We start from the raw sequence: 26,237 nt of genomic DNA on the forward strand, positions 1-26,237 counted from the left end.
CCCTTTGGTGTTTTCCAAATGTGCCTGCGAAAGCACGGAGAGATAATTAGTGCATGGCAGTGGCCTGTGAAACAGGACACATACCTCACAACATGGTTGTCTGACAGATGTTGCAGTGCTGGATTCTCACTTGGTAGAGCACCGCCGACCTCACTGTCAGCACAGGAACAGTCCAGATCATCACCAGCCAGCTGGATGACTCTATTTTCAAAGTCTCTGAGGACCTTGATGTCAGGCATTCTCCATCGGTCTGCTACCTCTCCCTTTTGTTATGTGCCAGCTTGTCCTGCCTGAATGCAAATGGAGAGAGTGTAAGCAGGACACGTGCCAGGCCAGATGATAAGTTTGCTTGGCTTGTGTGGGTGATGAGTGGTGCCATGGATGGGATAAGGACACGATTTGCAGGGCAGATGAAGGTGCGTGTGAGAGATGAATGGTGATGTCCCTCGAACTGGCAGAGTGAGATCCCTGTGGATGTGTGGTGGGTTTGTGAGTGTGTGAGAAGAGTGACCTACCCTGGCGGAATGGAGGAGATCATTCATCCTCTTCCTGCACTGGGTGGCTGTCCTTCCTTGACGCTGACCACTGCTGCCAATGCCTCCCAGGCTGGATTGGTGACTTTGTTTGATGGCTTCGCCCAGGGCAGAGGTAATGGACATCGCGGCAGTCCTCCACTATGTCCTGTTGGTGCTCTAAGGACGCGTTGCTAAATCTGGGGGGCAGCATGCTTCCTCCCTTTGGCAGCCATCATTTCACAGCAGCTTCCTATTCCTTGAAGAGTGCTAGTTCTGTGCAGGGGCAGCCTTTAAAATATGGCGGCCAGTTTACTGAAGGCCTGAGGTGAAGGCAGGGTGGGTCAATGAGAGGATGCCCCTCCAGCGACCCAGCGTGTTCCCCAGGAATGCATAATTAATGAGGCAGGATTGGGACAATATGGCATGAAAACCCTCCATTGCGGCCAGCGGGTAAAATGTCTTTTTTCCCACCTGCTTAGTGCAAATCTGGGGCGATTCCACCCTGTGTCAGTTTTGGGTCTTATTTAGCTTGCAACTCCTTGTAAATCAAGAGATAAAGCCAGACGTACACCTGACGAGTAAATAATTGATCTACCATCCATGACACAGCCTGGGACTGGGAGCTAGTATTCACTTTGAGACAAAGTTGGAAAGGGGGAAAATGACTGGAAGGTTTATTGAGCTGGAATTGGAAGAAATATACACTAATCCTGAATAAAAGGCAGTTAACCTTGTTACAGTGGAGTTCTGAAAGTAATCTGCTTGGTTGCTGTTTGAAGCGACAGCAGCAAGCGATAGAAACCAAGGGCGTTTTCTCATGTTTTAAGTCATACTGCGCAGGAGTTGCAGGGAGGCCCGTGCTAAAGCTGTGGAATCCAGAGTAGTAAGATCGGTAAAGAAATTGGAGGTTCGCTTGGCCAAAAGCTAATGGAAGGACCCCCATGATATCCTGTACCTCAGAGAATAGCTGGCATACTGAAGAGATTTCAGAGTAAATTCCTGAGAGCAGTGATATACCTTTTGAGTTGGTCCCAGGAAAAGTGAATGAACTTTTAAGACTTTGTAAGGTAAGGGAACACTTTGGAGAACATAAGTCTTTATAAGCTCTAGTATCAAGTTAATAGTGCTTACTTTGTTTAATTCTTTTTGATATGCAATAACGTTAGTTTTTGTTAAAAAATGTGAAATCTTGTGGTTTAGTTCTGTCAGTTAATTGCTTGATATTTGGATTTCTTTTAATGTTAACAGTGCCTAACAGGATCATAATACAATCAATATGAAGATTAAAGTTGCTCACTATTATTGCATGGGGCACTGGCACCAACACTGGGGAAAGAGGAAACTGTATTGTTGGGATGTCCTTCACATGAAATGTGCTGAAGCCAATGTCCTGATGAATCATATAAATAGGACTGGAGAATGGTCTTTAAACTAAAGAATTTGAAGGGAAGGGAGGGGAAGGGTGTAGGGCCCATGTAAGAGGAGCTTTAGAAAGTTAATGAGAAAGGATAAGGCAAAAGTGCAGGGTAGCAATATGGCTTATGATTACCAGAGTGTGACGGGAAGGAACAAAGCATACAAGCATAAAAGTGCATCAGCAAATATGACAGAGTAGGGAAAAAATGGTTTAAAAAAGGCCCCCATTATTTCCTGATGTATACTCTGTCTTACACTATAGCTACTGTTGGGGACAGGGCTGTAAATTACTCCCACCTTGACTTCTTTCCTTTGCTATTTCTTATCCCCACCCAATCTGATTCTACATCTTGGTCTTCTAAGCCAAGATCATTTCTCACTATTGTACTGATCTCATATTTTATCAACAGAGCTGCCCCAGCTCCTTGTTTTTCTTTCCTATCCTTCTGAAATGTCAAATACCTTTGAATATTCAGCTCCTAGCCTTGGTCATTTTGCAACCATAGGCAGAATCTTTGGCTCACTGAACAGGAGCAGGCCCCACTTGTCGAAGTGTAAAAGGACGCGCGGTGACATCGGGCGTGCATCCTGACATCACCGCACGTCATTCAGATTTTCAGTTCGGCGGACACACAGCGGAGTTGGCTGTGCGCCCGTCGAACTGTCAATGGCCTATTAAGGCCATTTAAACCTAATTAAACTAATTAACTGAGCTGCCAGTCCAACCTTAAGGTTGGTGGGCAGGCAAAGAGCCCAGGAGCATTTTATCATGAAACCTCATCCACAGGCGGGGTCAGGTTTCATGAAGGTTTTTAAAGTCCTGTAAAATTTTTAAATAAAATTAATAGACATGTCCCAGCTCGTGTGACAGTTTCATATGAGGGGGCATGTCTTAAATATTTTTTTTTCCCTTTAGTAAATTTTTTGGAACTTAAATTAATCTCCCTGAGGCAGCAGGAGTGAAAGAGTGTAGGCCCCAACTCAGGCAACCCCCACCCCACCTGCACAGGTAGCGCTCAGTGCTTCTGGGCATGCATCACGCTGGGCGGGCCTTAATTTGCCTGTCCACATAAAATGGTGGTGGGGTGGTTGTGGGACAAGAAGAGTTGGATAGAGGGCCAGTGATAGGTGGAGATAACCAAAAGATGTCACAGACAAAAGGACAAAGAGGTGTTGAAGGTGGTGATATTATCTAAAGGAATGTGCTAATTAAGGGTAGAAAGCAAGACGAGCAAGGTACAGATAGCCCTAGTGGGGGTGGGGTGGGGTGAAGCTATCGAAAAAGGCTAAAAGGTAGAGATAAAACAATGGATGGGAATACATTTAAAAATAATGGAAATAGGTGGGAAAAGAAAAATCTATATAAATTATTGGAAAAACCAAAAAGGAGGGGGAAAATCGGAAAAGGGGTGGGGATGGAGGAGAGAGTTCATGATCTAAAATTGTTGAACTCAATATTCAGTCCGGAAGGCTATATAGTGCCTAGTCGGAAGTTGAGGTGCTGTTCCTCCAGTTTGCGTTGAGCTTCAATGGAACAATGCAGCAAGCCAAGGACGGACATTTGGGCATGAGAGCAGGGTGGAGTTTTAAAATGGCAAGCGACAGGGAGGTCTGGTTAATGCTTGCGGACAGACTGAAGGTGTTCTGCAAAGCGGTCACCCGGTCTGTGTTTGTATACATACCCAGTATGCCTCCAAGCATTTGGTTTATAATTAAAGATCTCACAACTTAGATTTTTCTCAATATTGGCAGCTCTTAATCAGGACAGAACTATCTTCTGTATCAAAAATCTATCAGCTAGTTGAGGTAAGAACTAATGGGACCCACGGTCCACCAAGACCATTTCTACAAACAATTCTGAGATGAGTCTGAGAGGCATGTCCTTCTCGTGTAGTTCTTGCTGCCCTCACTACAGCCCTAAAACAAGTTCTGATATTCCAGCCTGCTGAAGAGTTACTATTTCCTGTAATTTCTCCTGAATTTTGAGTGTTAAAATGTTGTGAGAATTGACAATGTATACTATGGCTTGTTGAGGTTAGTTGATATTTGGATTGAATTATACCCTGTTACCTTCTCATTGTAGAATGTGTATCTAAGCAATGATTTCTCATTTATAGGGGATATTTTATAAGCACAGATAACACCTGTGCAAAGTGTGATGATGCCTGTGAGAGTTGCGAAGCTACTCCTACAAACTGCCAATCCTGCGTCAAGCCCTACATACTAGACAACAACAGTTGTCAAATGCAATGTTCCAGAAAACACTATGCTAGTCCCGAAGGATTTTGCAAACGCTGCCCTGCAAACTGTGAAGCCTGCAATGAACATACTTGTACAGGTACAGCTGCACAATCTGCATTTTCAAAAAAGTATATATGTAGTCTGTTTCCCTACATTTTCTTTAAAAGAGCACAGACTTCATGATAAAAACATCTGGCTGAAGTTTTTCATTTGCTAGCGAACACATCAAATAACCATCGAGGTTTACAGCACAGCAGTTACTTACTTGGCCTAATGTATCTGAGCTAGATATTTGCAAGAATGGTTCAAAACCATATCCTGCTGACTTGCCTTTTCCCCACTGCATTCTTTGTTTCAAATGTTTAGCCATTTTTCCTTCAAAAGATGTAATGGTTTACACCTCAAGTATTCGTAAGGATTCCATGCTCACTTCATAAAAAAGTTTCTTCTGATCTCTCTCCTTACCCTTCTAGTGATATATGTAAGATGATGACCCTTCATTACTGATTCACCAAGCACAGGGAATAGCCCTTCCCTATTTTCCTTATCAAACCATTTATAATCTTTAAAAAAACCTTCCTGTACTCCAATGGGCATAACCAGTACCTCAAGTATCTCTTCATAACTAAGCTTTATTATCCCATGCTATATGCACTTTATGTTTTTAATTTCCTTTTTATAAGTAGATTCCCAAAACTGCACACGTTACTCCGGCTTAAATTTGCATAAGGCATTTATCATAACACCTTTGCATTTTGCTCTATGCTCTATTTCTAAAAGGTAAAATGCAAATGTCTTTGTTATGACTTTACGCATCTGCACATAGTTTTCAAGGGATATTATATTTGTAGCAGTAGATGCCTCTAATCCCTCCACACCTTTTATTGTTTTTTATTAATTGTGCACTCCCGTTATTTATTTTTTATCTCCCAAAATACTTTGCTCCATATTTCTCCACAATAAGTTACGTCTGCCACATCCATTTTTATCATTCTGAAATTTGCATTGTTTCAGTTAATTCCCTTATTCCTGACTCTTCAATATAGAAACATGGGCCAGAATATTACCTTTGGCATGCAGGCATGCGCCCAACACACTGGAACGTAAAATGATGCACAATGACATCGGGCGTGCGTCTCGATGTCACCATGTACTGCCGTTATATTTTGTTCAGCAGGCATGCACCGGAGTCAGCTGCGCGTCTGCCAATAATTGATAGGCCTATTACGGCCATTAAGGAGCTAATTAACTTGAATCTTACGCTGCCCATCCAACCTTACAGTTGGCGGGCAGGCGAAAAGGCCAAGTAGCCTTTACATTTTTTAGGAAACCTCATCCACGAGCAGGATGAGGTTTCCTAAAGCTAATACAAATTAAATAAAACTTTCTTTTGCCATTAAAAACATGTCCCATCTCATGTGACACAGTCACACGAGGGGACATGTTTCATTAAATTTATAACATGCGCGAACTGCCCCTCCTTCCCCCACCCGTACAGGCAGCGCTCAGTGCTACCGTGCATGATCCACGCCAGCATGAAATCACGGTGCGGAGCCGATTGTAGGCGGCGGTCGTCTCCCTGACTGTCCCCGCCTGCACCTGCTGAGCCCGCCCGAGCGGGAAAAATTCTGGCCATAGAAATTAGGAGCAGAAGTAGAGCATTCGGCCCTTCGAGGCTGCTCTACTATTCAGTATGATCATGGCTGATGCTCTACCTCATCGCCATATTCCTGCTTTCTCCCCATACTCCTTGATGCCTGTAATATACAAAAATTTAGTAATTTCTTTCTCAAATATTCTCAGTGACCTGGCCTCCACAGCCTGGTTAGGGAATTCCACAGGTTGACCACCCTGTGAGAGAAGCAACTTTTCCTTATCCATTTTTATTAAATTTTCCATATCCTTATTTTTTTTCATATTGAGTCTACAATATTGTGGTTGTTATTCCTAAAAGTTCTCCTCCTCTCATATTAGTTATTTGGCCCAGTACATTCTGAGAAATGATTTGAACAGTTCTTCTTTCCTTGTTTAGCTCTGAAAACCATCTTGGATTCATTCTACAAAGCATTCCTCACTTTGGATACACAAATGATCTTCATCTCAGTCTATCTCAGGACAATTTAAATCATTCAATATTATTTCTCTGTTGTTCTCGCATTTCTCTCTGAACATACGAACAAGGAGCAGGAGTAAGCCATTCAACTCCTCAAGCTGCTCCACCATTCAATAAGATCATGGCTGATCTAAAAGTAACCTGAAATCTGCATCCCACCTACTCCCAATAACTTATGCTTACCAAGAATCTATTCACCTCTGCCTTAAAAATATTCAAAGACTCTGCTTCCACCAACTTTTCAGGAAGAGAGTTCCAAAGACTCACCACCCTCCGAGAGAAAATGTTTTGCCTCATCTCTGTTTTAAATGGGTGATCCCTTATTTTTAAACAGTGACCCTAGTTCTAGATCCTCCCACAAGAGGAAACATCCCCTCCATGTCCACCCTCAGGATCTTACGTTCTAATTAAGTCACCTCTTAATCCAGCAGACAGAAGCCTAGCCTGTCCAGCCTTTCTTTATAAGACAGCCTGTGCATTCCAGGTATTTGTCTTGTATACCTTCTCTGAACTGTTTCCAACACACTTATATCCTTCCTTAAATAAGGTGACCCATACTGTAAACAGTACTCCAGATGTGGTCTCACTAGTGCTCCATATAACTGAAGCATAACCTCTCTACTTTTGTATTCAATTCCCCTTGCAATAAATTATAACATTCTATTAGCTTTCCTAATTACTTGCTTTGCCTGCATCCTAGTCTTTGGTGATTCATGCACTAAGACACTCAGATCTCTTTGCATCTCAGAGCTCTGCAATCTCTCACTATTTAGGTAGTATGTTTCTCTTTTATTCTTCCTGCCAATGGACAATTTCATATTTTTCCACATTATACTCCATTTGCCAGATCTTTTCCCACTCACTTGACCAATTTATATCTTTTTGTAACCTTTTTTCTTCTTCACAACTTACTTTCCTACCTATCTTTGTGTTATCAGCAAATTTGGCAACCATCCCAACCAACCCTTCATCTAAGTCATTTATTTAAATTGTAAAAGTTGAGGTCCCTGTGGCACACTCGTTACATCTTGCTAACCTGAAAAAGACTTATTTATGCATACTCTCTGCTTCCTGTTAGCCATCCAATCTTCTTTCCATGCCAATATGTTACCCCCTATACCATGAACTTTTATCTTCTACAACAATCTATGATGAGGCACTTTATCAAATCTTTCTAGAAATCTAATTACAGTACATCCACCAGTTCCCCTTTGTCCAGAGCACACGTTACTTCCTCAAAGAATTCCAATAAGTTGGTTAAACATAAATTCCCTTTCACAAAACCATACTGACTCTGCCTAATACCTTGAACTTATCCAAGTGCCTTTCTATAGCTTCTTTAATAATAGCTTCTAACATTTTCTCTGTGACAGATGTTAAGCTAACTGGCCTATAGTTTCCTGCTTTCTGTCTCCCTCCTTTTCTGAAAAATGGAGTTACATTTGCTACCTTCCAATCTAATGGGACCTTTCCCGAATTTAGGGAGTTTCAGAAAATTAAAACCAATGTATCAACTATCTCACTAGCCACTTTTTTTAAGACCCTAGGATGAAGACCATTAGGACCCAGGCACTTGTCAACCTGCAGCTTCAACAATTTACTCAATACCACTTCTCTGGTGATTGTAATTTCCATGAGTTCCTCCCGCCCTTCCATTTCCTGATTTATAGCTGCTTCTGGGATGTTACCCTCTATATTGAAGACTAATGTAAAATACCTGTTAATTCATCTGCCAGTTCCTTGCTTTCCATCAGCAGTTCTCCAGACGCACTTTCTATAGGACAACATTCACTTTGTTAACTATTTGAAGTATTTAGAGAAACTCTTACTATCTGTTTTCATATTTCTGGGTAGCTTTGTCTTGTATTCTAATTTTTCCCTTCTTATTAATTTTTTAGTCATCTTTTGCTGTTCCTTATATTCTGTCCAATCTTCTGGCATTCCACCTACCTTTGCATAATTATATACTTTTTCTTTAAGTTTGATGCTAATCTTTAACCTTTCTAGTTAACCACGGATAGTGTGTTTGTCCCTTGCACTTTTTTTTACTTGTTGGAATGTATCTATTCTGTGTATTCTGAAGTATCCTGTTAAATGTTTGCCACTGTACCTCTATTGACCTGTCCTTTAACCTAATTTGCAAATTCACTTTAGCCAGATCTGCTTTCATGCCCTCATATTTGCCTTTATTTAAGTTTAAAAACATAGTCTCGGACTCACTCCTCTCTCCCTCAAACCGAATGTAAAATTCAATCATATTGAGGTTGCTGCTTCCTAGAGGCACCTTCACAATTATGGCATTAATTAACCCCATCTCGCTGCGCAATACGAGGTCTACTAAAGCCTGCTCTCTGGTTGTCTCCAGAACATGCTGTTCTAAGAAGCTATCCTGAAAACATTCTATGAACTCCTCATCTAAGCTGCCTTTGCCCATCTGACCTTTCCATCTATATGTAGATTAAAATCTCCCATGATTATTGCCGTGCCTTGCTGACAAGTTCCCATTATTTTTTTCTTTTATGCTCCATCCTACCATGTAGTTATTATTCGGGAGTCTGTACACGACTCCCACAAGCAACTTCTTGCCTTTACCATTTCTCACCTCTACCCAAACTGTTTCCACATCCTGGTTTCCTGAACTTAGGTCATCCCTCTCTATTGTGTTAATACCATCATTTAAATAACAGAGCCACCCCTCCTTCCTAAATGTCCTATACCCTTTAATTTTCAGGTCCCAATCTATGTCCTCCTGCAGCCATATCTCTGTAATTCATTCTCTGTAATGGTTATCAAAGCGTACATATTTATTTTCTATGTGTGCCCTCAGTTCATCTGTTTTGTTTCAAATGCTTCATGCACTCAGATACAGAGCCTTTAGTTTTAGCCTTTTATTCTTTTTATAACCTCTGGTCTCATCAGTTGATTTACTGTTAGATTTGTACACTCTATCCCTTCCTGTCACGGTCTGTTTTTCATTTCCCGTAATAATACCTTTCATTTTTGACTTGTCTCTACTCTCTGATTTACCCCATCTTGCTAAATTTGTCACTTTGACCCCACTACATAATTTAAAACCCTCTCTACTTCCCTAGTTATGCGGCTCGCCAGAACACCAGTCCCAGCACACTTCAGGTGTAGACCGTCCCAATGGTACAGATCCCACTTTCACCAGTATTGGTACCAGTGCCCCACGAACCTGACCCCACTTCCCCACACCGGTCTTTGAACCATGCATTCATCTCCCGAATCTGATTTGTCCTATCCCAATTAGCATGTGGCTCAGTTAATAATCTAGAGATCATGACCTTTGAGATTCTGCTTCTTCATTTGGTTTCAAGCTCCTCATACTGACTATGCAGAATCTCCTTCTTTGTCCTGCCTATGTAGTTAGTACCAACATGGATCCTGATGACTGGGTCCTTCCCCTCCCATATCAAGTTCCTCTCCAGCCCTGAGCAGATGTCACGATCCCTGGCGCCGGCAACACAGCCGTCTGGACTTGCACTCTTTGCTGCAAAGAAGGGTGTCAATCTCTCTAACTATACTATACCCTACTACCATTACATCCCTTGTAAACTCCCCCTGCTTGAATGGCCTCCAGTGCCATGACCAGTTAGTTCATTCACCCTGCAGCCCCCACTCTCATCCAAGCAAGCTGAAAAAGCCTCAAACCTGTCGGACAATTGCAAGGGCTGAGGGTCCTACACTCCTGCCTGCTGGATCTCCTTACCTGCCTCACTTGCAGTCACGCCCTCCTATCTCTGACCACTGACCAAATCAGAAGACTCTATCCTAAGGGGTGTGACTACCTCCTGGAATAAGATGTCCAGGTAACTTTCCCCCTCCCTTATATGCCATAGTGTCTGCAGCTCAGCCTCCAGCTCAATAACTCAGAACCAAATTTCCAGCAGCCGTAAACACTTACTGAGACGTGTTTGGCCTGGATCACAGCAGTATCCAGAAACTCCAACATCCTGCAATTGCAGCACATCACCTGCCCTGCCATCTCCAGTATGTGTTAATTAATTAATAATTGCTAATTAATTCATTATAATAAATAAAGCCTACACATCTCAATAGGTTTTGGCACTTCCAGTAAACTTTACAGTACTAATAAAACAATACAGTACAATGCTGATAAAACTAATAATACCGATTACTGATTTATCTGCTCCTTCTGTTGCACCAAAGTGGGAATCAAATACTGGAGGCTGGAAAAGAGTAGAAGAATAAAAGCACCTCCTCCCCATCCTTCACCGAACTTCCCACTCAGCACACTTTATTTCTTGCAGTAAACCTTACCTAAAGTACATCTTGCCCCCTTTGCACTGAATTCCCATTTTGAACCAAATTCCCAAATATACTCATTCAGGCCGAAGTCTCCCTTCGCTGACCATGTGCCTCTTACTGACAGTTTACAAATCTCTCCCTCTGTCTAATCTCCACTGCTTGGCAGCTGATAACACACATTTGAGAATTTTGCTTACAACTCCTTAACTCTATCTCTTTAGATTCTGCCTTAGCATAAGCCCCAAGAATGTCGTCGGAGATAATTTCCAAACTCAGCTCCTGCTGGAGAGTATTACCCACTTATTGCAAAACCCGCCTTGTTTTTTGTTCCATTGGCTTCAATAATATAAAAATTGGACATGTTCTACAATGGACGGGTGGTTCACCTCACTAAGTTAGCAGCCATTTTACAAAGTTGAAAGTAGATCTCTACATGACACATCATCATTTGTGTTAAGAGGCACAATGCATCTATGAATTGATACAATGATGAAAATAGTTAGACTTTCTTCCATATCAAAGCACTTATTTTGTCAGGATAGCATACTTTAAATTATAATTGTTTTTGCCTTTATTTTTCTACTTATTGTTGTTGGGGAGCATTAATACTGATAAATGGGAAATTTTCCCATTTTTTTAATAAACAAAATCAGCATCAACCACTCCCAGGTCAGGGTTAGGTTGAATTATCAGTATTTGAGAAATTGCACTTGACTTCTTTTAGATTCTGCTTTCCACAAGCTTCAACATATGCTGCCCTGCAATGACAACAGCAACTTATAGAACACCTTTAACATAATAAAACACCCCAAAGTGCTTCTCAAGAGTATGATAAAGCAAAGTATGATGTCAAGCTACTTATTAAGCTTGGTCAAAGAGGTAGGTTTTAAGGACTGTCTTAAAGGAGGAAAGTGAAGTAGGGAGTTGGAGGGTCATAGGGAGGTATTTCAGGGTTTGGGGCCTAGGCAACTGATGGCACAGCCGCCAATGGTGGAGCAATTAAAATTGAGGATGCACTAAAAGGCCAGAATTAGAAGAGTGTAGTTATCTTGGATGGTGTTAGGACTGGAGGAGATTATGGAGATACGAAGGGGCAAGGCCATGGAGGGATTTGAAAACAAGGGTGAGAATTTTTAAATCAAGACATTCCTTGACTAGGAGCCAGTGTAGGTCAGCAAGCAAAGAGGTGATAGGAGAATGTGATTTGCTGCAAGTTTAGACACAGACAGCAGAGTTTTGGATGACCTTAAGTTTACAGAGGGTAGAATATGGGAGACAAACCAGGAGTGTGTTGCCATTCTCAAGTCTAGAGGTAATGAAAGACTGAATGAGGGTTTCTGCAGCAGACAAGGTGAAGTTGGCCAATGCCACAGAGATGGAAATAGACAGTTCTAGTGATGGCACTAATGAGATTGGAATCTCATTTCCTGATCAAATGTGGTACAAATGTTGTGAACAGACTGGTTAAATCTCAATTTGTTGCCACTGAGAGGGGCGGAGTTGGTAGTTAGGGAATGGAGTTTAGAGCAGGGAATGAAAAAAATGACTTCAGTTTTCCAAATATTTAATTGGAGGAAATTTCTGCTCAACCAGTACTGGATATTGGATAAGCACTCTGATAATTTAGCAACAGTGGAGGAATCAAAAGAGGTAGTGATGAAAAATAATGCTGTGTCTTCAGATGATGTCACTGAGGGGCAGTATGTAGATGATAAATAGAAAGGGGCCAAGAATAGATCCTTGCGGGACACCAGAGGTAACAATTGTCTGGCCTTAAATTACCCAGCTTACTGTTATTATCTAACTATTGTTGCAATTATGAGGTTTATCAGATTGTTATGTTTTGGGACTGTGTTTTTAATGTAAGGTAAAATGAAGGTGTCATGTGAGCTGTTCCAAAGTCTGCCTGACAGCAAGCCTGGGTGGTTTGGTTGTTAGAGATTAAGGGGGCCCAAATTGTTTTACTGTGAGGAAGGTGCAAAGTGTTTCCACTTGGAGACAATGGCAGTAGATAAACCGTGACTCTACAAAGTCCCAGAAAAATGTTGAAAATTTCAGGTTGTAAACATTTGTGCTTTAGACTGGCTATTTACTTCCAAGACAAAAGAGAGTTAGGGTCTCAAGGATAGCTAATCAGCTTTTCTACCTGAACACAAGGCCCATGTGATTCACATTGCCATGGAGATGGGCTTTGAGAGGGGAAGGGTTTCGAAGATATCACTGAGAACTCATTCTGCCAGGATCAGGGAGAGGGAGAGCAGCTATAGGCAGCGTGACACTGGTTCACCATGTAGGAATGTGGATGGGAGTTCATGCTCATATTGAGAAGATTGAACACATGAAGGATTAAAATGCAAGCTGGAAGATTCATGCAGCTTGCACTAGAGAGAGAATTTCTGTGGAAAAAACTTGAAAGGCAGTTCCAAGGTTAAAAGTTCCCAGGCTGTAAAAGGAAAAGAATACCCCTAGGAGCTAAGAATCACCTTGAACTGGTTCTTCGAGAACTGAATGTCTACTTAAAGAACGGTATAAAGTTTATCTGTGAAGTGTATTTATGGTTGTGCTTAAAGAAAAAGGGGAATGTTCTGTTTTGTGGTTTAAAGTATAAGTTGCATATAAAGATACTATTTAGTCATATAGTGTTTTAGTCTTTTGTTACAGTAAAAGCTTTAAAATGTGAAATCTTGTCATATCATCCTTTCAGCTATTAACTGGAAGCTCGAATTTCTTCTTTAAAGTTATCAATCTCTGTGGAGAGTGTAACACTATGGGTAATTTTATTCTGTAGAACTCTGTTCATTAAACCTAGAGTGCCCAAATAAATTCCACTTAGAAGTTTTTTTGAGGTGTCCATTCTTCAACAAGCAGAGTAATCATTGGGTATTGGTTACTTAGACGCAAGAATAATTACTCGCCCCATTCCCATGTTGAATCATATAAGATATTCAATAAAATGTAAATATACAGATCCAAAATGATAATACTGTAAGTAATTTCTTTCAATGAATAGTCTAGTTCCTAAATTTTCCACGGCTTGCTGTCTGGCTATTCTTACTGGAAAATCATGGGCACAAATTCCTTGATTTTCTGTTCAATTAAATCAATAGATTGACAGTGACAGTCAATGTGCCCATGATTTTCAGATATGTGCTCCCGGGAATCACAGAGTCCCAATTGCAAATAAATGCAGAGTAGGTTTAAAGGGTTAAATGGCCTAATTCTGTTCCTATTTTCCTTTGCTTTTAACATAATCTTGTAAAAAGCATGACTAATTCTAGTAAGTCAATACCTCTAACATAATTTGCTTTATAATTTTGATTGCTACACCAATTAGTTTATTGAGATTATTATATAGTTGTCATGACATTATGACTTCTTTGGAAGCAGGAAAATTAACAATGTGCTTGGTTTCCGCAGAATGCAGCAGATACTTTTTCTCTCACAAGGGTGTTTGCCTCCAGGACTGTCCCCCAGGATTCTTTCAAAACACTCAGAACCTTGCATGCACTGCATGCTATTCTAAATGCTCAGTGTGTGATGGTCCAGATTTCGATGACTGTGAAGGGTGTGCCAATCCTTCTTTGGTTATGCACGATGGGCAGTGCTTGAAATCCTGTCCTGAAGGAACTTACATTGGCAAGGAAACTCAAGATTGCCAGGGTAAGCTCAGTAGCAATAGAAATTAACCAGAATTTTAAGATTCCAAGGGATGCATGGGCACAGCATTTTTAAAATGTTTAGTCACAAATTAGCACTTGATTGGAATACTGTGGAATGGCATTATAACTGGTTTTAGTAGGGAGTCATTACTTCCCATCTATCTCTTGCTGTAAAATAAACACATTTTCTCAGCTCAAGATATAACTCAAACTGAGTTCTGAATTTAAGGTCCACCAAGGATAATTTGCCAATACATAAATTTTACCCATTTATTACCATTTTTTGGCTGGAATTCACTGAATTACTATCATTAGATATCAACACAATGATAAGCGATTCCATTGAAGACATCTGGGGGCCTAAATTAATTAGCACCCCAAATTGGCTATGATTCCAGTGGCGCATGGCAATGTTGCATTGACACAGAGAACACAAGGACCATCTAAATTCATTCACAGGCCTTGTCATAATTTATTCAGGGGAGCTGCAAGCGTCAATCAGGCACCTTGATGCAACTTGCCTATCGGGGCCTAACCAATATTGGGCACAGCCAAGGACTACAGGTGAGTCCGGGGCAAGGGAAGATGATGGAAAAGGAGGTGGGCCAAGGTGATCCACAATTGTTTGTGAAGCCAGGAGAAGCATTCCTTCTCCCCTCACATCACAAACAACATATCATTTGAAGTTTGAAGTGTAAGGATATTCATTTAGTGAGGGCAAACAAGGCAAGAGAAAACACAATAAATGGTAGGATACTGAGAAGTGAAGTGGAAAAGAGGGACCATGTCCACAGATCTCTGAAGGCAGCAGGATGCATAGATAAGGCAGTTAAGAAGAAATACAAGATAATTTCCTTCATTAGTAAAGGCAAAGAGCATAAGAGCAGGGAGGTTATGCTACAACTGTATAAAACACCAGTTAGGACTCAGCTAGCACACTGTAGACAGTTCTGATCATCGCACTAAAGGACAAATGTGATTGCACAATGGAAGGTACAAAGGTGATTTACAACAATTCTGCCATCAGAATGGAGAATTTTATCTATGAGAAAAGATTGTACTTGCTGGGGTTGTTTTCTTTGGGACAGAGAAGGCTGAGAGGATATTTAATTGAGGTGTATAGAATTATGATAGGTTTAGATAGAGTGGATAGGGTGGACCTATTTCCCTTAGCAGCAAGGCCAATAAGCAGGGAGCATAGACTTAAAGTTATTGGTAGAAGGATTAGGGGAAAGCTTAGGAGAAATGTTTTCACCCAGAAGGTGGTGCTGGACTTGAATTCATTGCCAGAAAGGGTGGTAGAGACAGAAGCCCTCATCACATTTAAAAAGCGCTATGCAGCCAAAGTGCTGTAACCTTGAGGACAAAGGACCAAATGCTGGAAAGTAGGATTAGGCTAGATAGTTGTTTTCTGTCTGGCAATAGGCATGATGAGCTGAGTGATCTCCTTCTGAACTGTAAATTTACAAGATTCTATAACTCTATGGTTTTGTAACCTTGTTTGAGCAAACTCCATGGTCCCTCAAAGCATTGCTGCTTAGGCTGCTCAAGACATGGAAAGACAAATTGGAGCTTGCACATCAAAATCAATTAATCCAAAGGAATTTAACAACCTGGGCATGAAATGGACATAGGAAGCTGATTCGGATAGAACAGTGATGACCACCTAAAAAGAGCCCCTGTCCAATTTAGCAGTGGCCCAAATGTCATTGTATGCTCTAGCAGAGGACTCTGCTCTGATAGATCAGTTGCCATTGTGCCTATTTTAGGCCTGTAAAGCAGGCACAATGAGGCTGCATTTAAGCCCCTGATTTTTGACTATATAGTTGGTTATTTGTCTATTTTCTGTGGGGAAATGAGTGATCTTACATGTATGCTAATTTTGTTGGTGTTGTTAATCAGTTTGGATTGGGAAAGGTGAAAATTAGATGGATAAGGTTTGTTAGTTCCTCACTGTAAAGCAGGGTGTGCATCTGTGTTTCTTACTGGTGTAGCTGGGAAGCAACACAACATGATAATCTGGGGAGATTCATGTGCTTTCAAATATGGCTTTGTAACTTTTAAAATTTACAGCCACCAAAAATTAAAAGCAAAACTGAGAACAAATCTATATCCCTTGTATTAAAGCCTTTGTATTTTGTAATTCTTAATTCCGCCATTACAAATTGTCACTGTCCATTACTGAGTGGTTTTCTTTTAATTGTAGAGTGTCATAAAACATGTAGGACCTGCGGGGGACCCTATTCAACAGACTGCGTTTATTGTAGAGAAGGGATGATGAAGAACAGCGAGGGGCACTGTGTAATGCATAAGGACTGTGCCCTAAATATGTACATGGACAAGATCTGTAAGCCCTGTCACAAAAAATGCCACCGCTGTTATGGGCCCACAGAGCACGACTGTCTTAGCTGTACTCACAATTACTTTTTACTCAGTGAGTATGCCTTTGGATTTTCGAAGCTCCAGCATTTGGAAAACAGTACAATATAGTTTCCTTTTTGAATGACATTATAATCCTTGTTTCAGTCTTCAGGCTTACTAGAAGTTGATAACTGTTGTTGTTCTCCATCTTTTTGAAGCACCAATCACTCATTTGGTTTTAAAAATGTAACCTATTTTAGTGCATGTCACTTTGCAATCTATCTTTTTATTTGAAGTTACAATTAATTTCACTTGTTTTGATCTTAAATTTCATTCCTCAAATTTCTCAAAATTTGATAGCTGTGTGTACCAGAGATAAGGAAGCTACTCATACAAATTGAGGAACAGTCAGATTGGGTTGCAGGTAAACTGACTGTTTTCTTAACAAAGGCAAGAATTCCCCTGATGGGTCAAAATGGAATCAATTTAATCAACTTAAAGACCATTCCACAAAAACTGTGGTTACCACTGGCATTGTGTAGTCTTAATGGTTTTACGAAGACTTTGATGAGCACTTGATAGGTATTCAAATTTGTTTTGCCATGTTAACAGAGATTAATTTGCTGCACTTTCCTTTGGCTGAGCATTGTTCTGGTAACTATGTTCCTGGAAATTTGTTCAGTAAGTATTTCTGGTAAATTTTGTCTAAAAATATTGAATGGAGGAAATCTTCTGAAACATGCTTATGGCCTGAATTTTTGTTCGACAGGCACGCGCGATTGACTGGCCCAAAAGCAGACGGGAAATAGATGTCCGTCTGCAACCAGCCCCTGACCGCAGTTCCATTCTGGCTAACCAATTAACGGCCAGACAGCATGAAGTGCGCACTGAGAAATTCTCAGCGTTGCCAGGGTGGGAGCAGGAAGAGGGCGAGCGCTGACGTAACTGAGGGTGCGGGTGAGCTCTCTGAAGGCAGACAGCTGCCCTGGGGAGCTGCAAACTTCTGCAGAATAAAGGAAACGACAAAGATGCTGCAAAATATGTCCATGCAACCCAGTTAAGCACCTGAAAGCATACCTCATAAAAAAAACCAAGTCCCCAGATATCTCTTTATATTTTATTTCCCCACAGAGATTTCATCCTGCCCTGGACCCAGGTTTGAGCAAAAGCATGGGAGACTGGCCTGTCCACCAACCCTAAGTGTGGACGGTCCACGTGAAATTGCTGTTCATTGCATTGTTAATGGGGGTAATTGCCCAGTTAATTGTCGGCAGGCACATTTCTGACTGCTACGTGCGCCCGCTGAGTGAAATATCACATGAGTGTGCAATGACGTTGGGACACTTGCCCGATGTGGGACATGCCTCCATCCTCATAGCACCCGCCTAGCGAAATATCACGATGAAGCGTGGTGACGTCAGGATGCACATGATGTCATCGCTTGTCATTTTATGTTCCGACGTGTCGGGCGCGTGTCCATACGCCAAATTCTGCCCGTAGTGTCACTGGAACTATATTTTAGAACTTGGTTATTCAGTTGATTGTGAGGGGATGAGGGTGAGTTGGGGGTGCGGGATGCTGAGAACAGAGACAAAACCAAGGAAGAAGGGAGGATACTGTCTGGTTCAACAGATTTATGCTACAGCCTCAAGGAGTTTGTGAGACATTCATATGAGGTGCTCAGCTCTATTATTTGTGAGCCTCTCACACCTGGCATGTGAAATCACTGCCTTCCACCATCCACTCAAAAAGGAGGATTATAGCAAAGATGGCAGATTCACTCACAGGCAAATAGCCAGACACACTCTATGGACAGAATTTAATTCAGCCCGATGTAATGGGAGACATGGCGGGCGGGTTCGCTAAATCGCAGGGGAGGCCGCATGTCAGTCTACCGGCTGTGGGAAAACCTGCCACAATTACATCGGAAGTGAGAAGGGACTAATGCACGCAACTTGCCTGTTCATGGCAGGATGTCTATTAAGCTCATTAATGAGCCACTTGACACCAATTAATCCTAAACCCATCAGGAAGTTAGTGGCGGCTCAGAGATTAAGTGAGATTCACACATCCCTCCTGTACTTCTTGAAGGCCACCCAGCGAACACTGTTGGGTTTGCCTGCAACCTCGTAGGTGGATCCTCATTCACAGGCACTCAGTACCCAATCATGGGGCCCAGCATCAGGAAGTGGAATACTGAACATCACCCCATTGCACTTGCCCTGCCCCAACCTCAGGCAACCCCATTCTCATGACCTCCATCCAGCCCTCACACATGTGTCCAGGGATCCAGTGTGGTCCCTGGAGAAGTCCTAAGAGCATTCCTGGCAACTGCTCCTGGTAGCACTACCAGCAATGGAAAGCTGCCGGCCTCTGATTGGCTGACAGCCCTCTGGGCGCAAGATTTACTCCCCTGGGTGCCAAATGAGTGCCCCGATGGGCAATCAATTTTGTCGGGCTTCCCCCACGGAAGCGGCATGGATCTACCACTGGTTCTCCAATCGGTAGGTGGGTCCCTCATCATCTACATTAAATCCAGCCCAATATGCACAAATAAACATGAAGTTGTTTCATTAATACAAAAAAAGTTGGCTATATAAGAATTGCTTTGAAACTGCTATTACTGAAAATTATATAACGTTCAATTTGTCAGAAATTTTCATGATTAATTCCATTAGATCTACATTCCCAATGAGATCTGACACTTTCAAGGATTATGTTGAAAAATTGGTTAATCTTGAGAAAAGTGTGCTTTACAATGTACTTTTTAAATTCATTTCTCAACAACAACATGGTAGAGGTGTTCCACGTGTAACTGTTTTATCCTATTCTACTAATTATTTTAACCATTTATCTTTCAATTAGATAAGACGTGTGTAGACACTTGTCCAGATGGATACTACACAGAGCAGAACAGACATCACTGCTTTGCTTGTCACAAAAGCTGTGAAACCTGCAATGGGAGGTCTAACGCACAGTGCCTTACCTGTAAAGCAGACTGGTATAGACTGAATCTGATGTGTGTCAAGACATGTGGATCTGGGTAGGTGCTTCAGATCAGATTAAAGTTGTTTCACTGGAAGTTGAACTGGAGAGACTGCTAGACTGAAGAATTACATTTGCTCTTTTCCCTTTGAGTATCAGAGTATATTACAGGGTCTGTTAAAGATGCTATAAATGTTCACTGTTTATAGTTTAAAGCCTGAAGTTTATGCCTTGCAACTCACTTAATTTATTTTTAAAAATTAATTAAGCTATATATGGAAACCAGGAAAAACATTGTCAGAAGAATGGCAAACAATTTATTTTTTTATAATGGATTTTACTGTAGGATTGTGGGAACCTGTTTAAAGAAAAGTGTAAAAAAATTGTCTGGAAACTGAGGCAATAAATGTAACATCAGCTGTTGGAAAATTTTCAAATAATTTTGGGCTAGTGAGTGAACACTTGGAAAAGAATAACCTGTTAAGGAATTATTGGTGTGGATTCAGAAGATCATATTTAATGTACACGGGGATTTTTTGAAATGATTATTCTCATGTAACATGAGGAGAATGCAGTTAATGTTATATACTTGAGTTTACAGAAAGCTGTTGACAACCTTTCATATTGATGACTAATGGCTAAGTCAACTGAAAGGATTTTTGGAGGATAACAACAGTTACTGAGGAAAACTTGTAAATATAACAGATTTGAGCCACAATGCTATTCCCTCTCCTGAGAATTGACAAAAAGTAATGGTTCACTGGTCACCCGAAGCTCTAAACTCAAACCCTTTTAACATTTTGAACACTTTGATCAGATCACACCCTCAATTCTCCATGTTCAAAAAAATCAACCCAAATTTATGCAGGCATATATGATTTATACAGGTATACATTTCCTTAGGATCTGGGAAAGGCAGAAATCAGAGTTTACGACAGATGACCATGCTACCATCATGTCAATGTTCCTTCATTTATGCTGCTCTATCAGCATGTGAACTATTTGCACAAATAGGATGGAAACCACTGGGTTCATAGCTTGTCCTAAATCTTATCCTTGTGGGAGAAACCCCAATTTATGTCAGCTCCAATCCAGTAACTTTGAGGACTAATAGATACAATGAGGATACGGTTGGAGGTGAAATAGTTGAATAGAATAACTGACACAATGGAGTCTGTTGTATTATCTATTCCTATATAGTAGAGAAAAAAGCAATTGATTGGAAGTAAATTTGGATTAAATTGTTTCTTTTTTAACTGAGACAGTAAAAAATAATGAAGGCTATTGGTAGAGCACATGCTTCCTACTAGTGGATGTTAATAGTTCACTTTGTGAATCAACAACCTCAATAACAACTTATATGATATCTTTACAGTGTAAAGCAGGTGCTTCACAGGAGCATTATAAAACAAAGCACAACACCCAGCCACACACGGGGCTATTAGGTCAGATGACCAAAAGCTTGATCAAAGGCGTAAGTTTTAAAGGGTATCTCAAAGAAGTGAGGTAGAGAGATGGAGAGGCATACGAAGGGTATTGTAGAGCTTAGAGCCTAGGTAGCTGAAGGCATGGCCACCATCCTTCTCCAATGAATCTCCATTGTGCTGGGTGCCACTGCTCTCATATTGTTACATCCTTATCTATCAAATTATAGCCAGAGACTCATTTGCTATGGCTTCTCTGCTCCCGCACTGTCACCTCTGGTGTCCTCCAAGAATCCTTCCTTGGCCCCCACTTGTTTCTGATCTACATGTTGCCCCTTTGTGATATCATTCAAAGGCACGATGTTAGTTTTCACATGTATGCTGACGACAACCCATTCTACCTCACCACCACTCCTCTTGACTTCTCCACTGTTATTAAATTATCAGACTGTTTAACCAACATCCAGTAGTGGGCGAGCAGAAATTTCCTCCAGTTAAATATCTGTAGAATTGAAGCCATTGTTTTCTCTCACTGTTCCAAACTCCACTGGCTCAATACCAACTCCATCCCTCTTGCTGGTAGCAGTCTGAGATTAAGCCATTCTGTTCGGAACCTCAGTGTCACATTTGAACCTGGGATGAGCTTCTGTCCTCATATTTGTGACATCTCTAAAACCTGTGTATCATCATTTGACTTTGCCCATCTCTGTTCACCTAATGCAGAAACCCTCCATCATGCCTTCATTATTTCTAGACTCGACTGTTCCAACACACACCTGGCTGGTCTCCCACATTCTACCCTCTGTAAACTTGTGGTCATTCAAAAATCAGCTGCTTGTGTCTTAACCCACAGCAGTGCTATTCCCCTATCTACCCTGTGCTCACTGGCCTTCATTGGCTCCTAATCAAGCAACATTTTGATTTTAAAATTCCCATCCTTGTTTTCAATTCCCCCTTGGTCTTTCCCCATCCTGTCTCTGTAATTTCTTTGAGCCCCACAGCTGCCTGAGATACCTGTGTTCCTCAAATTCTGGCCAATTGTGCATTCCCAATTTTAATTGCTCCACCGTTAGTGGCCATGCCTTCAGCCTGGAATACCCTCCCTTCTCCTCTCCACCTCTCTACCTCGCTTTATTCCTTTAAGACACCTGTTAAAATCTACCTCTTTGACCCAAGCTTTGGCCATCTGACCTAATATCTCCTTATGTGGCTCAGTGTCATACTTTGTTTTATAATGCTCCTGTGAAGCACCTTGGGACGTTTCAATTGCACTAAAGAAAATATAAGTTGTTGTCTTTTAGATGAAGCATTGAAATGAGGCCCCATCTGCCTAGCCTGGTGGATGTGAAAGATTCCATGGCACTATTTCAAAGAACAGAATGTCAGTTATCCGTAGTACCTTGGCCAATATTTATCCCTCAACCAACATCCCAAAAACAGGATGTCTGGTCATCATCACATTGCTGCCTTCCTTTTCTCCTTTCCTTTCCCTTCCCTTTTCCCATTCCCATTCCCATTCCCCTTTCCCTATCCCCTTTCCTTTCTCACCCCACAGAGCAAGTTCCATGCCTATGTGCTTAACTTTACAATTGTTTGCACCAATTTTCATCTGTTATTGTTATTAACAGATGAAAATTGATGCAAGTAATTACATTGAAATTGCTGAGCCCCACTGACTCTGAAAGTATTAATGAACTGGATGCTTCAGTTTCTCACATTTTGTAGTGATGCACATAACTTTAGGTGTGGGTTTAATTCCTCCACTTTGTGTAGACAGTTTGCTCTGTTCCAATCTTGGGCAGGGTACAGCTGTATTATGATCATGTCCCTAGTATTATGTAACCTTTGTTCCTTTGTGTGCCAGTTGTTGTGAGTTGTTTTATGTTTGTTTATATTTTCCTTCCTTTATGAATATTTTATGCCTTTTCTATTTGAGCTTGATTTCTTAAAATGTTTCAATTCTATATAGAACTTTGTTAATTATAATTCCTGTTTATTTTTAAAGCCTTCCCATAAGTTTTGATGCTGTGAGAATATATATGTTCTCTAATAGGGAGTAGATAATTGCATATTTTCACCGTCAGGAGCATGACTTACTGTTGAATGTTTAAACATTAATGGAAACGTTTCCTATTAGTTTCATCAGCTGACAGTGACTTGTTGTATTACATTCTTCAGCTTACTGTACTTGAGCAGATCTGTTTCCTTAACAATTCTCTGTTGAGCAAAAACGAAAGCTGTTATGGTTAAAATCAAATTCAAGATGATCATAATTTTAAAAAAAAGCTTCCATTTGACAATTATTGACCTGTGCACTTTTTCTCCCCGACCTTGTAATAAAATATTTCAAAAGGAATAAAAGTGCTTTTTATGTTGTAAACAAGAAACTTATTACCACACATCATTTGTTTTAGGCGTTTTGCAAATGTATCAGCTGGAGTTTGTGAAAACTGTCACACAAGCTGTAAAGAGTGCTGGGGTCCAGGCGATGCAGAATGTCTGAGCTGTCAGGAAGATCATTTCCTGATGAAATTGCAAAACAGATGCTATCGCTCATGTCCAGAACTATACTACGAAGATAAGTGGGAACAGACTTGTGAACGGTGCCACCCTAGCTGTAAAGCCTGTGATGGTAAGTTTAAGACTTACGGTCAGAGAGTCAAGCACTACTTAAAACCTTGATCATATAATCTAAGTTGACATTCTCAGGCATTATATGAATACGAGTCTCTCTCTTTGGGGAAAAAAATTGACTTTATAGAAAAATTAAGATGGTGATGGAAAAGGTGAGTTTGGCACAAGAGAAAACTGAGCTTCATGAGCTTTTCATTCATCAAGGCAGTCAAAAGCATTGATCCAAAGGTGTGCAAAATTGTCAACAAGAACACTGGTGAAACAGAATTAATAGCAGAAAGGAGTGGTGGACAGGGGCAAAAGTGTCTGTTTGGGAAGATCACCAGAGGAGATGAGGTCAGTTCCAGGCTGAGAAGCACAATTAATGTTCAGTGTTGGGGACTATGGCCCATGGAGAGGCATGAGGAGTAATTGGACAGTTTATGTTCTGCAAGGTAGAATCTGTTCATCACGCACCACTACTTATCAGCATGCTTAATGATAGTATTTCCAACATCTGTGGTATTTTTCTTTTGAGAGTTTTATGTGGATTTACACAAGTTACACAAGCAAAGATAGGCATAGCTCAGGATACATCAGACAGGTGTGATTTTTACAAGAGACAACAAATGGAAGAGGAGGAGGAAGACGAGGAGGAGGAGGAGGAAGATACAGAACAGGGAGGTGGTCAGACTCTGGGCTGGACTCAAGGGTCTTGTCAGGGTGCCATAGATGTCAAGGATCCAGGTACTTCTCAGCTGAGCCCTTTTAACTTGGGGGGATGGCATGATCACTTCACTTCGAGCTGCCTGTGGGACCATTGCCATTGCAGACACAGCTTACCGCCAATGAACAATGCAGATCAGTCCAGGGATCTCAATGTCTCCCTTCAAGAACCTTTGCATCCTTTCACCCACCTCATTCCTCTTTTCCAGTGTCACCATTAAAGAATGGAAGCTCACACCTCTGGGGTCATTTGTTAATATTTACAGTGCATTCAGAAAGTTAAGAAAATGCACATTTACAGGTATGGCAATCCCTGGTGACCCACTTCGTGCTCTGCTGAGACGGTGGCCTCCACTTTTGGCCACTTCTACACAGAGCTTGCATTGTGACCTCAGAGGAGGCATCCTGCTCATTTATCTCAGTTTGCAGCTGAGGTGCACATGGCAGCCAGCCTCATCATGGAGGTGCCAGTGGGGGCGTAGTGACTGCTGCACTGGCTACAATTCAGACACAGCCTCAGCCAGTGGGCCCTGCTGCATAGATTTTCCCTCAGTCAGAGGGGCCAGGAGGCCAGTGATGATGGTGTCCGATGAGGAGGTAACACCCCCATTCTCCTTGGTGACTACCTTAGACTTTGGCTGATGCTCTGGATGGCTGGATGGGACCACCAGCTGGGACCCAAATGGCATCAACTTCAAGCATCTCTGTGCCACAAGTGCCCTGACTGGTCCATGCTACAGAGTGTGGCATACATTTTGTGCACGTCAGTGTGCAGTTCCTGTGTCCACTACTCTGAGTACTACCGTATTTGGCTCTCCATGAGGTTGGCCCCTCTCGCAATGGAGGAGCTCATTGGCTCAAAGCCCTCAGTCAGGTAGTTTGCATTAGCTGAATTGGTTCTTCCATTCTCAGCCCAGGACCCTGCACTTCCTCAGGAAACTCTAATATGTGGGTGAACATCTGTTGCTCCAGATTTAAATAGCGCCTCCTTTCTTATGACTTCTGAGGCCCTGCATCTGTGCTCAGCTGAGCAGGACTATGTCTGTCCTCCATCCTCCAAGGGGGACTTTCCAAAGCTGCCTCTGTCTCTCACACTGCTCCTATACAGCAGTGCCATACTCATCACCCAGGGACACCCTATCCAAGTGCAGTTGAGGATCGATTGATATGCCTGTATCTGTACTGATGAGGGGGTGCTTGTAAAGTTTGACATGCTGGCTGTGCTGTCTCTGCTCCTTAAGAGTGCCCTCGTGCTGTGACAGGACTCAGGCATTGCTCCATCATGTTAGAACCTATGACAGACATAAGAAGAGACCAGGAGAACTAGCCTTTAAAAGCAGAAGCCTCTGCAGTGCTGAGGTTTGCCAATGCTGCTGAGTCTTTGGCATGTTGTCAGATGGAGAGTGCACCCCATCCCCTTCATCTACAGATTGCATTATCTTTTCATTTTCTCCACAAGAATGTCCATCTCCCCTTTTCCGACTTGCTCCTGCGGGACCACCCTTCAATCTCCATGGCCTTCTACTCTGTCGTAGTCACAATGTAGTGATGAGGCATTCTTCCTCCTGGCAGAGCCCTCTTTCTGGCATTGGGAGCCCTTTTCTCCTGCAAGGACAAGAGACAGAGATATAACACTGTGGCCTCTTTGACCAGTATTCAGTCTCATGTACATGTATCAGTGCTGACAAGTCCTCAATAGCACTATGGCTCTGAGCCTTGCTGAGGGGTCTTTAGGTTCCCTGGGCATACAATCTTCCCATATTCAGGAGCAGCTTGCAGCTCCTCAGTTGGTGTGCCTGCTGGAGGCTGAATACCCAGGGGCTTGTCATTAGGTCCAGGCATTGCACTCACCTTGCTAGAACAAAGAATGTCATTGAATATTTTCCATCCTGAG

At 41.7% G+C, this 26,237-nt stretch overlaps 1 protein-coding gene across 1 annotated transcript in view; it reads left to right on the forward strand.

The window, feature by feature from the left end:
• Positions 1–26,237, forward strand: part of pcsk5b (proprotein convertase subtilisin/kexin type 5b) — a 458,035-nt gene that overhangs the window by 407,663 nt on the left and 24,135 nt on the right. Inside the window, exons 30-34 of the mRNA XM_041185989.1 lie at positions 4,049–4,269; positions 13,993–14,235; positions 16,441–16,668; positions 19,461–19,638; positions 23,419–23,636. Of these exons, the coding sequence (XP_041041923.1) occupies positions 4,049–4,269; positions 13,993–14,235; positions 16,441–16,668; positions 19,461–19,638; positions 23,419–23,636 (1,088 nt within the window). The remainder of the gene's footprint in view (positions 1–4,048; positions 4,270–13,992; positions 14,236–16,440; positions 16,669–19,460; positions 19,639–23,418; positions 23,637–26,237) is intronic.

This window comes from Carcharodon carcharias, chromosome 4 (assembly GCF_017639515.1).
Source record: "Carcharodon carcharias isolate sCarCar2 chromosome 4, sCarCar2.pri, whole genome shotgun sequence".
NCBI lineage: Eukaryota > Metazoa > Chordata > Chondrichthyes > Lamniformes > Lamnidae > Carcharodon > Carcharodon carcharias.